The sequence below is a fragment of the Triticum aestivum genome, chromosome 4A (assembly GCF_018294505.1).
Source record: "Triticum aestivum cultivar Chinese Spring chromosome 4A, IWGSC CS RefSeq v2.1, whole genome shotgun sequence".
NCBI classification, from domain to species: Eukaryota; Viridiplantae; Streptophyta; class Magnoliopsida; order Poales; family Poaceae; genus Triticum; species Triticum aestivum.
In genome coordinates, this window is record NC_057803.1 from 686,516,810 (window position 1) to 686,530,058 (window position 13,249).

General features: G+C 47.0%; 1 protein-coding gene across 1 annotated transcript; it reads left to right on the forward strand.

Moving 5' to 3' along the window:
• Positions 1 to 3,303: 3,303 nt before the first annotated feature.
• LOC123083136 (cortical cell-delineating protein-like) lies at positions 3,304 to 3,962 on the forward strand. The gene has a single exon (XM_044505261.1). The coding sequence runs from the start codon at positions 3,337 to 3,339 to the stop codon at positions 3,760 to 3,762; it is 426 nt and encodes a 141-aa protein (XP_044361196.1). The 5' UTR covers positions 3,304 to 3,336; the 3' UTR covers positions 3,763 to 3,962.
• The last annotated feature ends 9,287 nt before the right edge of the window (positions 3,963 to 13,249 follow it).

Below are 13,249 nucleotides of genomic sequence, written 5' to 3' on the forward strand. Positions count from 1 at the left end.
CGTGTAGTTTGTATGCTAAAGCTTTTCTAATGTAAAGTATCATTTCCTTAGACCATGAGATTGTGCAACTCCCGGATACCGTAGGAGTGCTTTGGGTGTGCCAAACGTCACAACGTAACTGGGTGGCTATAAAGGTTCACTACAGGTATCTCCGAAAGTGTCTGTTGGGTTGGCACGAATCGAGACTGGGATTTTTCACTCCGTGTAAACGGAGAGGTATCTCTGGGCCCACTCGGTAGGACATCATCATAATGTGCACAATGTGACCAAGGAGTTGATCATGGGATGATGTGTTACGGAACGAGTAAAGAGACTTGCCGGTAACGAGATTGAACAAAGTATTGGGATACCGACGATCGAATCTCGGGCAAGTACAATATCGCTGGACAAAGGGAATTGTATACGGGATTGATTGAATCCTCGACATCGTGGTTCATCCGATGAGATCATCGTGGAACATGTGGGAGCCAACATGGGTATCCAGATCCCGCTGTTGGTTATTGGCCGGAGAGTTGTCTCGGTCATGTCTGCATGGTTCCCGAACCCGTAGGGTCTACACATTTAAGGTTCGGTGACGCTAGAGTTGTTATGGGAAATAGTATGTGGTTACCGAAGGTTGTTCGGAGTCCCGGATGAGATCCCGGACATGACGAGGAGCTCCGGAATGGTCCGGAGGTGAAGAATGGTATATTGGACGAAGGGTATTGGAGTCCAGAAGTGTTCCGGGGGTATCAGACTATGGCCAGCATGACCGAAAGGTGTTTCGGGAGCCCCGGCAAGTGTGGGAGGGCCTCATGGGCCAAAGGGGAAGGGGCAAACCAGCCCACTAAGGGGTGGTGCGCCTCCCACACCCTTTACCACGTTACTTGGGGGGTTGGGGCGCCTTCACCTGGCTTGGGAGGCAAGCCTCCACCTGCTTGGCTTGGGGGGCAAGTCTCCCTAGAATTTTCCCTAGGAAGATCCAATCTGCCTAGCCGCCGCCCCCTAGGGAAAACCCTAGGGCGCCTCCCCCTCTCCCCTTGCCCCTATATATAGTGGAGGGGTGGGAGGGCAGCCGTGACCTCTTCCCTGGCGCAGCCCTCCCTCCTCCTACACCTCCTCCTCCTCCATAGTGCTTGGCGAAGCCCTGCTGGAGAACCACGAGCTCCATTGCCACCATGCTGTCGTGCTGCTGGAGTTCTCCCTCAACTTCTCCTCTCCCCTTGCTGGATCAAGAAGGAGGGGACGTCCCCGGGATGTATGTGTGTTGAACGCGGAGGCGCCGTCCGTTCGGCGCTAGATCGGAATCAACCGCGATCTGAATCGCTGCGAGTATGACTCCTTCATCCACGTTCTTGCAATGCTTCCACTTAGCGATCTACAAGGGTATGTAGATGCACTCTCCTTCCCCTCGTTGCTTGATTACTCCATAGATTGATCTTGGTAATGCATAGAAAATTTTAAATTTCTGCTACGATCCCCATCATATTTCCTATGTTTTCCACCTATAGAAGGAAATCACCCCTCCATCGATATTAGCATTTTTTGGAATGAGATCTCCAGGTTATGACATTTTTTGCGATTCTTTCCAACTGTGACCTCTCCTCCGCTCCGCTCCTTCTCGCATGAACACCTCCACCACAGCCAGCTGACGCCACTCCAGACCTCCTGCCTCTCCACACCTTCTCCGCCACCTCCTCCTCGTACTCCATTGATAATCCCTCCGCCATGTTTGTCCACGACGGTGTCGAGGACATGGTGCGGCAGCATACCAGCGGTATAGCAGCGCATAGCAACAGGAAGCAGCACGCAGCAAGCGAGGCGAGCGGACGGCGTGGCTGAGGGGGCGGCCGGCAGAAGATGGCCGTGACAGGAGGGGGCGCGAGGCAGGGGCGCGACTGCGAGGCGAGCAAAGGAATAGGCAGCAGCAGACGGGGCGAGTGCAGCTAGCGAGAGTGTGGCGCGTGGCCAGGTTGTGCATCGCGCGGGTCACAATGGTGCGGTGGCTGCGGCGAGCGTGACGGCAGTGGCGGGCGCGATCGACGCGGTGTGGCACGGGCGTGGGCATGGAGAGGGAGTGGCCCCGTGGGCGCGGAAGAAGAGCAGCAGGCTCGGGCATGGGCGCGCATAGGAGCGGGCATGTGCCACGAGGTCAATTCGAGGAGCTCGGTGGCTACCCCTACAATGGCCAAGGCGGACGGCGGTTCTCGACCACGGCAAAATACCTAACGAGAGCAAGCGAGAGGGAAAATAGGGGAAAGGCAAGAGGAGATCACAGCGGTGTCAATGGCGTCCTAGGGGAAGACAAGGGAGCTCAGGGCGGCGCGGATCGAACGGCAATGTTACGGTGGCCGAAGGTTGAGGAAGACGGCAGCGACGTCGATGTGGGGGTGCTGGACTTGATCTCATTGGCGCAGACGAAGTAGCGGAGGAGTTCGGAGCTCCTTGACAAGCTCCTAGCCTGCAGGGAGAGCAGTGGCTGTGTGGACGGGGTCGGTCATGGTGGTCGTGGCGTCTGACTTCGTCCAGATCGACGGGATCGAGCGAGCGAGGAGGAGAAGTGGATCTGGGAGGGGGCGTCGAGGAGTGAGGCCATCGGGGGCAGGAAAGGCAGGGCGTCACCCTTATCCATTCCCCTCAATGCCGGCGAGGTGGTCGGGCAGGAGCTCGGCTCTGTAGCGACACAGCTCGGGGAAATATAAGTTGTGGTGGCAAATATAATACAGACTATCCATATTGTTATGCACTAGCGCGTGTGCGTGTGAAATAGATGAATTATGATCCCGTACCCAATAAGATGGATATGTGTGTGTGTGTTAGAGAGAGGGGGGAGGAGAGAAAGTGAGGAAGAGGAAGGGAGAGAGAGTGTATGTAAGAATTTGATGGTAAAAAATGTCACCAATATCACTTGATATGTATGAGAATATTAAATGTAATATTAACATAACTGATATTAAACTCTTAAATTTAATGTGGCCCCGTTGCAACGCACGGGTGTTCTTTTAGTTACCTTAAAACTATGGTTAACATGGATGAACATGCAAGGGTATTGCTCAACTTGTTGCCGTATCTTCAGGAATAATATTCCAAAACCATCAGTCCCTGATCATGCTAAAATCCCGCCGTATCAAACAAATGATACACCCAGAGGACAACCTAGCAGTCTCCAAGCCGATCAAATCGCACATGGCCACGTATGATCATGCACACATGCCTAATCGACTATGCCAAACAGTTCCATCCCATGCATGCACGCATCCAGATCCCCCGGCTATAAATACAACACTCTCTCAAGCTCTCATGCATCACAAACCCAAACCCAAAGCACTGTCTATCCTCCTCAAGCACACGCTCACGATGGCATCCAGAGCTGCCATCTTCGTCACCCTGAGCCTCCTCCTCTCCGCCGTCACCACGCACGGCTGCGGACCCTACTGCCAGCCGCCAGTCGTCGTGCCGACGCCGCCCATTGTCGTTCCACCGCCATACCATGGAGGAGGAGCGCACGGCCACGGCGGGCAGTGCTCCATCGACGCGCTAAAGCTGAGGGTGTGCGTCAACGTTCTCGGCGGCCTGCTCGGCCTCAAGGTCAGCGTGCCGGCGCGCGACGAGTGCTGCCCGCTGCTCCACGGGTTGGTCGACCTTGACGCCGTCATCTGCCTCTGCACCGCCGTCAGGGCCAACGTCCTCAGCATCCACCTCGACGTGCCTGTGGACATCAGCCTCCTCCTCAACCACTGCGGCAAGACGTGCCCGTCCGAGTTCACTTGCCCAGCCCATTAACGGACGCGTACTGCTGCACGTACGGGCGCCCAATAAGATTTGCTTTCGATCCGTACGTCGTTGTTATTTTCGTGTCCACATTTGAATCCTTATAACCGGTACTACTCTTTTTGTAACAATCATCAGCCATCCAAATCATGATCTATTGACACATGGAACCTGAGTAATAATCCCGCATATATATGGCAGGCTTCGATGCACGGTAGCTCTTTCCATATTGTCCGTAGTAAGTAAAATCACTAAGAACGACTCCAACGCGCCCACTAAACGAACGCGCCATTTGTTTGTTTTTTGTCTATTTGGGTCGGCATTCGCCACCCCGCTCGTTGTCCGCCCCTGTTTGCGTCGGCCGTGCGCCCAACGCATACACCTATGTCATGCCCGTACATAATTTTAAAAAAGTCCGCGGTCATAGATCATGCTAATGACCATGCCATCACTCAGAGTTCATGCTGACGTCATGACAGCCATACATGCCAGCGTCCAAAAAATCATCACACAGTTCACGCTGGCACACTTGCCAGCGGCCAACACACATCCCAGCACACCAAAAAGGGGGGGGGAGTTCAATCACACCATCTCGGTCGTGGTCATGCCAGCGGGCATTTCCTCTGGCCCCCGAAGGATGATCCACCCATCACAAGTGTGGCATTGAGGTCGATGGCCATGGGCGCGAGCGTGGACGGCACCACCATGCTCACCTACGGTGAGCATTCCCCGAAGAAAACGGGAGGCTTGCGGATAGGGATGAAATCCGGGAATCAGAGGCATGGCGGACGTGCGCGGCAACTCTGGAAGTGCCACACAAGGAAAGGCTGATGAGCCCTTGCTGGCCGCGGCCACAGCGGTACCGACGAGCCCGTGCTGGCCTGGGTTTTGAAGGAAATATGCCCTAGAGGCAATAATAAAGTTATTATTTATTTCCTTATATCATGATAAATGTTTATTATTCATGCTAGAATTGTATTAACTGGAAACATAATACATGTGTGAATACATAGACAAACAGAGTGTCACTAGTATGCCTCTACTTGACTAGCTCGTTGATCAAAGATGGTTATGTTTCCTAACCATAGACATGAGTTGTCATTTGATTAACGGGATCACATCATTAGGAGAATGATATGATTGACTTGACCCATTCCATTAGCATAGCACTTGATCGTTTAGTTTGTTGCTATTGCTTTCTTCATGACTTATACATGTTCCTATGACTATGAGATTATGCAACTCCCATTTACCGGAGGAACACTTTGTGTGCTACCAAACATCACAACGTAACTGGGTGATTATAAAGGTGCTCTACAGGTGTCTCCGAAGGTACTTGTTGGGTTGGCGTATTTCGAGATTAGGATTTGTCACTCTGATTGTCGGAGAGGTATCTTTGGGCCCTCTCGGTAATGCACATCACTTAAGCCTTGCAAGCATTGCAACTAATGAGTTAGTTGCGGGATGATGTATTACAGAATGAGTAAAGAGACTTGCCGGTAACGAGATTGAACTAGGTATTGATATACCGACGATCGAATCTCGGGCAGTAACATACCGATGACAAAGGGAACAACGTATGTTGTTATGCGGTCTGACCGATAAAGATCTTCGTAGAATATGTGGGAGCCAATATGAGCATCCAGGTTCCACTATTGGTTATTGACCGGAGACGTGTCTTGGTCATGTCTACATTGTTCTCGAACCCGTAGGGTCCGCACGCTTAAGGTTTCGATGACAGTTATATTATGAGTTTATGAGTTTTGATGTATTGAAGGAGTTCAGAGTCCCGGATGAGATCGGAGACATGGCGAGGAGTCTCGAAATGGTCGAGTCGTAAAGATCAATATATTGGACGACTATATTCGGACATCGGAAAGGTTTCGAGTGATTCGGGTATTTTTCGGAGTACCGGAGAGTTACGGGAATTCGCCGGGGAGTATATGGGCCTTATTGGGCCATACGGGAATAGAGGAGAGAGGCCAAAAGGAAGGAGGCGCGCGCCCCCCTCTGGTCCGAATTGGACAAGGGGTGCAGCCCACTTTTCCTTGTTCCTCTCCCCCTCTTTCCTTCTCTCCTACTCCAACAAGGGAAGGAGGAGTCCTACTCCGGTGGGAGTAGGACCCCCCTTGGCGCGCCCTCCTCCTAGGCCGGCCGCCTCCCCCCTTGCTCCTTTATATACGGGGGCAGGGGGACGCCCCATAGACACACAAGTTGATTAGTTGATCTCTCCCAGCCGTGTGCGGTGCCCCCGTCCACCATATTTCACCTCGGTCATATTGTAGTGGTGCTTAGGCGAAGCCCTGCATCGGTAGCAACATCATCACCGTCACCACGCCGTCGTGCTGACAGAACTCTCCCGTGAAGCTCTGCTGGATCGGAGTTCGCGGGACGTCATCGAGCTGAACGTGTGCTGAACTCGGAGGTGCCGTGCGTTCGGTACTTGGATCGATCGGATCGTGAAGACGTGCGACTACATCAACCGTGTTGTGCTAACGCTTCCGCTTTCGGTCTATGAGGGTACGTGGACAACACTCTCCCCTCTCGTTGCTATGCATCACCATGATCTTGCATGTGCATAGGATTTTTTTTTGAAATTCCTATGTTCCCCAACAGTGGCATCCGAGCCAGGTTTTATGTGTTGATGTAATATGCACGAGTAGAACACAAGTGAGTTGTGGGTGATATAAGTCATACTGCTTACCAGCATGTCACACTTTGGTTCGACGGTATTGTTGGATAAAGCGGCCCGGACTGACTTATGCGTACGCTTACGCGAGACTGGTTCTACCGACGTGCTTTGCACACAGGTGGCTGGCGGGTGTCAGTTTCTCCAACTTTAGTTGAACCGAATGTGGCTACGCCCGGTCCTTGCGAAGGTTAAAATAGCACCAACTTAATAAACTATCGTTGTGGTTTTGATGCGTAGGTAAGAACGGTTCTTGCTCAGCCCGTAGCAGCCACGTAAAACTTACAACAACAAAGTAGAGGACGTCTAACTTGTTTTTGCAGGGCATGTTGTGATGTGATATGGTCAAGACGTGATGAGATATAAGTTGTTGTATGAGATGATCATGTTTTGTTGAAGTTATCGGCAACTGGCAAAAGCCTTATGGTTATCTCTCTGTTGCATAAGATGCAAGCGCCAAATAATTGCTTTACTTTATCGCTATGCGATAGCAATAGTTGCAAGAGCAATTGTTGGCGAGACAACCATGTGACGACACATTGATATAGATCAAGATGATGGAGATCATGGTGTCATGCCGGTGACGATGGAGATCATGACGATGCTTTGAAGATGGAGATCAAAGGCACAAGATGATGATGGCCATATCATGTCACATATTTTGATTGCATGTAATGTTTATCTTTTATACATCTTATTTTGCTTAGTTCGATGGTAGCTTTATAAGATGATCTCTCACTAATTATCAAGGTACAAGTGTTCTCCCTGAGTATGCACCGTTGCGAAAGTTCTTCGTGTTGAGACACCACGTGATGATCAGGTGTGATAGGCTCTACGTTCAAATACAACGGGTGCAAAACAGTTGCACACGCGGAATACTCAGGTTAAACTTGACGAGCCTAGCATATAACAGATATGGCCTCGGAACACGAAGACCGAAAGGTCAAGCGTAAATCATATAGTAGATATGATCAACATAGTGATGTTCACCATTGAAACTACTCCATCTCACGCGGACATGGTTTAGTTGATATGAATCACGTGATCACTTAGAATATTAGAGGGATGTCTGTCTAAGTGGGAGTTCTTAAGTAATACGATTAATTGAACTTTAATTTATCATGAACTTAGTCTTGGTAGTATTAGCATATCTATGTTGTAGATCAATAGCTCGCGATGTTGCTCTCAGTTTATTGTGTTCCTAGAGAAAAATTATGTTGAAAAATGTTAGTAGCAATGATGCAGATTGGATCCATGATCTGAGGATTATCCTCATTGCCGCACAGAAGAATTATGTCTTTGATGCACCGCTAGGTGACAGACCTATTACAGGAGTAGAGGCAGACGTTATGAACGTTTGGCTAGCTCAATATGATGACTACTTGATAGTTTAGTGCGCCATGCTTAACGGCTTAGAATCGGGACTTCAAAGACGTTTTGAATGTCATGGACCATATGAGATGTTTCAGAAGTTGAAGTTAATATTTCAAGCAAATACCCGAGTTGAGAGATATGAAGTCTCCAACAAGTTCTATAGCTAAAAAGATGGAGGAGAATAGCTCAAGCAGTGAGCATGTGCTCAGATTGTCTGGGTACTACAATCGCTTAAATCAAGTGGGAGTTAATCTTCCAGATAAGATAGTGATTGACATAATTCTCTAGTCACCATCACCAAGTTAGTAGAACTTCGTGATGAACTATGATATGCAAGGGATAAACGGAAATGATTCCCAAGCTCTTCATAATGCTGAAATCAACGAAGGTAGAAATCAAGAAAAATATCAAGTGTTGATGGTAGACAAGACCACTAGTTTCAAGAAAAGGGCAAAGGGAAGAAGGGGAACTTCAAGAAGAACGGCAAGCAAGTTGCTGCCCAAGTGAAGAAGCCCAAGTCTGGTCCTAAACCTCAGACTAAGTGCTTCTACTGCAAAGGGACTGGTCACTGGAAGCGGAACTGCCCCAAATATTTGGTGGATAAGAAGGATGGCAAAGTGAAGAAAGGTATATTTGATATACAGATTATTGATGTGTATTTTACTAGTGTTCGTAGCAACCCCTCGGTATTTGATACTGGTTCAGTTGCTAAGAGTAGTAACTCGAAACGGGAGTTGCAGAATGAACAGAGACTAGTTAAGGGTGAAGTGACGATGTGTGTTGGAAGTGGTTCCAAGATTGATATGATCATCATCGCACACTCCCTATACTTTTAGGATTAGTGTTGAACCTAAATAAGTGTTATTTGGTGTTTACGTTGAGCATGAATATGATTTGATCATGTTTATTGCAATACGGTTATTCATGTAAGTTAGAGAATAATTGTTGTTCTGTTTACATGAATAAAACCTTCTATGGTCATACACCCAATGAAAATGGTTTGTTGGATCTCGATCATGGTGATACACATTTTTATAATACTGAAGCCAAAAGATGCAAAGTTAATAATGATAGTGCAACTTATTTGTGGCACTGCCGTTTAGGTCATATTGGTATAAAGCGCATGAAGAAAATCCATGCTGATGGGCTTTTGGAATCACTTGATTATGAATCAGTTGATGATTGCGAACCATGCCTCATGGGCAAGATGACTAAGACTCCGTTCTCCGGAACAATGAAGCGAGCAACAGATTTGTTGGAAATCATACATACTGATGTATGTGGTCCCATGAATATTGAAGCTCGCGGCAGGTATCATTATTTTCTGATCTTCACAGATGATTTGAGCAGATATGAGTATATCTACTTGATGAAACACAAGTCTGAAACATTTGAAAAGTTCGAAGAATTTCAGAGTGAAGTGGAGAATCATCGTAACAAAAATAAAAGTTTCTACGATATGATCGCAAAAGTAAAATATTTGAGTTACGAGTTTGGCCTTCAGTTAAAACAATGTGAAATAGTTTCACTACTCACGCCACCTGGAACACCACAGTGTAATGGTGTGTCCGAACATCGTAACTGTACTTTATTAGATATGGTGCGATCTATGATGTCTCTTACCGATTTACCACTATCGTTTTGGGGTTATGCATTAGAGACAGCTACATTCACATTAAATAGGGCACCATCTAAATCCGTTGAGACGACACCGTATGAACTATGGTTTGGCAAGAAACCTAAGCTCAAACCCAAATCGGAGAAATGCATCTTCATAGGATACCCAAAAGAAAATGTTGGGTACACCTTCTATCACAGATCCGAAGGCAAGATATTCATTGTTGGGAATGGATCCTTTCTAGAGAAGGAGTTTCTCTCGAAAGAAGTGAGTGGGAGGAAAGTAGAACTTGATGAGGTAACTGTACCTGCTCCCTTATTGGAAAGTAGTTCATTACAAAAATATGTTCCTGTGACTACTACACCAATTAGTGAGGAAGCTAATGATGATGATCATGTAACTTCAGATCAAGTTGCTACCGAACCTCATAGGTAAACCAGAGTAAGATCCGCACCAGAGTGGTATGGTAATCCTGTTCTGGAGGTCATGTTACTTGACCATGACGAGCCTACGAACTATGAGGAAGCGATAATGAGCCCAGATTCCGCGAAATGGCTTGAGGCCATAAAATCTGAGATGAGATCCATGTATGAGAACAAAGTATGGACTTTGATTGACTTTCCAATTGATCAGCGAGCCATTGAGATTAAATGGATCTTCAAGAGGAAGACGGACGCTGATAGTAGTGTTACTATCTACAAAGCTAGAATTGTCGCAAAAAGGTTTTGGACAAGTTCAAGGTGTTGACTACGATGAGAGTTTCTCACTTGTATCTATGCTTAAGTATGTCCGAATCATGTTAGCAATTGCCGCATTTTATGAAATCTGACAAATGGTTAAACAAAACTGCATTCCTTAATGGATTTATTAAAAAAGAGTTGTATATGATGCAACCAGAAGGTTTTGTCAATCCTAAAGGTACTAACAAAATATGCAAGATCCAGCGATCCATCTATGGACTGGTGCAAGCATAGTTGGAATATACGCTTTGATAAGTTGATCAAAGCATATAGTTTTATACAGACTTGTGGTGAAGCCTGTATTTACAAGAAAGTGAGTGGGAGCACTACAGCATTTCTGATAAGTATATGTGAATGACATATTGTTGATCGGAGATAATGTAGAATTATTCTACAAAGCATAAATGAATGTTTGAAAGGAGTTTTTCAAAGAAAGACCTCGGTGAAGCTGCTTACATATTGAGCATCAAGATCTATAGAGATAGATCAAGACGCTTGATAAGTTTTTCAATGAGTACATACCTTGACAAGATTTTGAAGTAGTTCAAAATGGAACAGTCAAAGAAGGAATTCTTGCCTGTGTTACAAGCTGTGAAGTTGAGTAAGACTCAAAACCCAACCACAGCAGAAGATAGAGAGAGAATGAAGTCATTCCCTATGCCTCAGCCATAGGTTCTATAAAGTATGTCATGATGTGTACCAGACCTATTGTATACCCTGCCATAAGTTTGGCAAGGGAGTACAATAATGATCTAGGAGTAGATCACTGTACATTGGTTAAAATTATCCTTAGTGGAATAAGGATATGTTTCTCGATTATGAAGGTGACAAAAGGTTCGTTGTAAAGGGTTACGTCGATGCAAGTTTTGTCACTGATCCAGATGACTCAAAGTCTCAATCTGGACACATATTTAAAGTGGGAGCAATTAGCTAGAGTAGCTCCGTGCAGAGCATTGTTGACATAGAAATTTTCAAAATACATACGGATCTATGTAGCAGACCCGTTGACTAAACTTCCCTCACAAGCAAAACATGATCACACCTGAGTACTCTTTGGGTATTAATCACATAGCGATGTGAACTAGATTATTGACTCTAGTAAACCCTTTGGGTGTTGGTCACATGTCGATGTGAACTATGGGTGTTAATCACATGGTGATGTGAACTATTGGTATTAAATCACATGGCGATGTGAACTAGATTATTGACTCTAGTGCAAGTGGGAGACTGAAGGAAATATGCCCTAGAGGCAATAATAAAGTTATTATTTATTTCCTTATATCATGATAAATGTTTATTGTTCATGCTAGAATTGTCTTAATCGGAAACATAATACATGTGTGAATACATAGACAAACAGAGTGTCACTAGTATGCCTCTACTTGACTAGCTCGTTGATCAAAGATGGTTATGTTTCCTAACCATAGACATGAGTTGTCATTTGATTAACGGGATCACATCATTAGGAGAACGATGTGATTGACTTGACCCATTCCGTTAGCATAGCACTTGATCGTTTAGTTTGTTGCTATTGCTTTCTGCATGACTTATACATGTTCCTACAACTATGAGATTATGCAACTCTTGTTTACCGGAGGAACACTTTGTGTGCTACCAAACGTCACAACGTAACTGAGTGATTATAAAGGTGCTCTACAGGTGTCTCCGAAGGTACTTGTTGGGTTGGCGTATTTCGAGATTAGGATTTGTCACTCCGATTGTTGGAGAGGTATCTCTGGGCCCTCTCGGTAATGCACATCACTTAAGCCTTGCGAGCATTGCAACTAATGAGTTAGTTGCGGGATGATGTATTACAGAACGAGTAAAGAGACTTGCCGGTAACGAGATTGAACTAGGTATTGAGATACCGACGATCGAATCTCAGGCAAGTAACATACCGATGACAAAGGGAACAGCGTATGTTGTTATGCGGTCTGACCGATAAAGATCTTCGTAGAATATGTGGGAGCCAATATGAGCATCCAGGTTCCGCTATTGGTTATTGACCGGAGACGTGTCTCGGTCATGTCTACATTGTTCTCGAACCCGTAGGGTCCGCACGCTTAAGGTTTCGATGGCAGTTATATTATGAGTTTATGAGTTTTGATGTACCGAAGGAGTTCGGAGTCCCGGATAAGATCGGGGACATGACGAGGAGTCTCGAAATGGTCGAGACATAAAGATCGATATATTGGACGATTATATTCGGACATCGGAAAGGTTCCTAGTGATTCGGGTATTTTTCGGAGTACCAGAGAGTCACGGGAATTCGCCGGGGAGTATATGGGCCTTATTGGGCCATACGGGAATAGAGGAGAGAGGCCAAAAGGAAGGAGGCGCCCCCCCCCCCTCTGGTCCGACTTGGACAAGGGGTGCAGCCCACTTTTCCTTGTTCCTCTCCCCCTCTTTCCTTCTCTCCTACTCCAACAAGGGAAGGAGGAGTCCTACTCCCGGTGCCCCCCTTGGCGCGCCCTCCTCCTAGGCCGGCTGTCGTGGTTCTAAGCCTGACAGTAGAGTGGGGGGTAGGTATGGAGAGGCAAGGTCCTAGCTATGGAGAGGTTGTAAGCACAAAGGATGTACGAGTTCAGGCCCTTCTCGGAAGAAGTAACAGCCCTACGTCTCGGAGCCCGGAGGCGGTCGAGTGGATTATGAATGTATGAATTACAAGGTGCCCAACCCCTCTGCCTGTGGAGGGGGGTGGCTTATATAGAGTGCGCCAGGACCCCAGCCAGCCCACGTAGGAGAGGGTTTAAGGTGAGTTAAGTCTGGGGCGTTACTGGTAACGCCCCACATAAAGTGCCTTTACTATCATAAAGTCTACTTGATTACAGGCCGTTGCAGTGCAGAGTGCCTCTTGACCTCCTGGTGGTCGAGTGAGTCTTCGTGGTCGAGTCCTTCAGGCCAGTCGAGTGAATCCTCGTTGGTCGACTGGAAGGCGACCTCTTCTAAGGATGTCCTGGGGTAAGTTACTTGGATCAGGTCCATGACCCTACCCTAGGTACATAACCCCATCATTAGCCCCCGAATGGATTGAGGCTTCGAGTGAAGAAGGAGTTGATGTCGTTTCCGATTAACCTT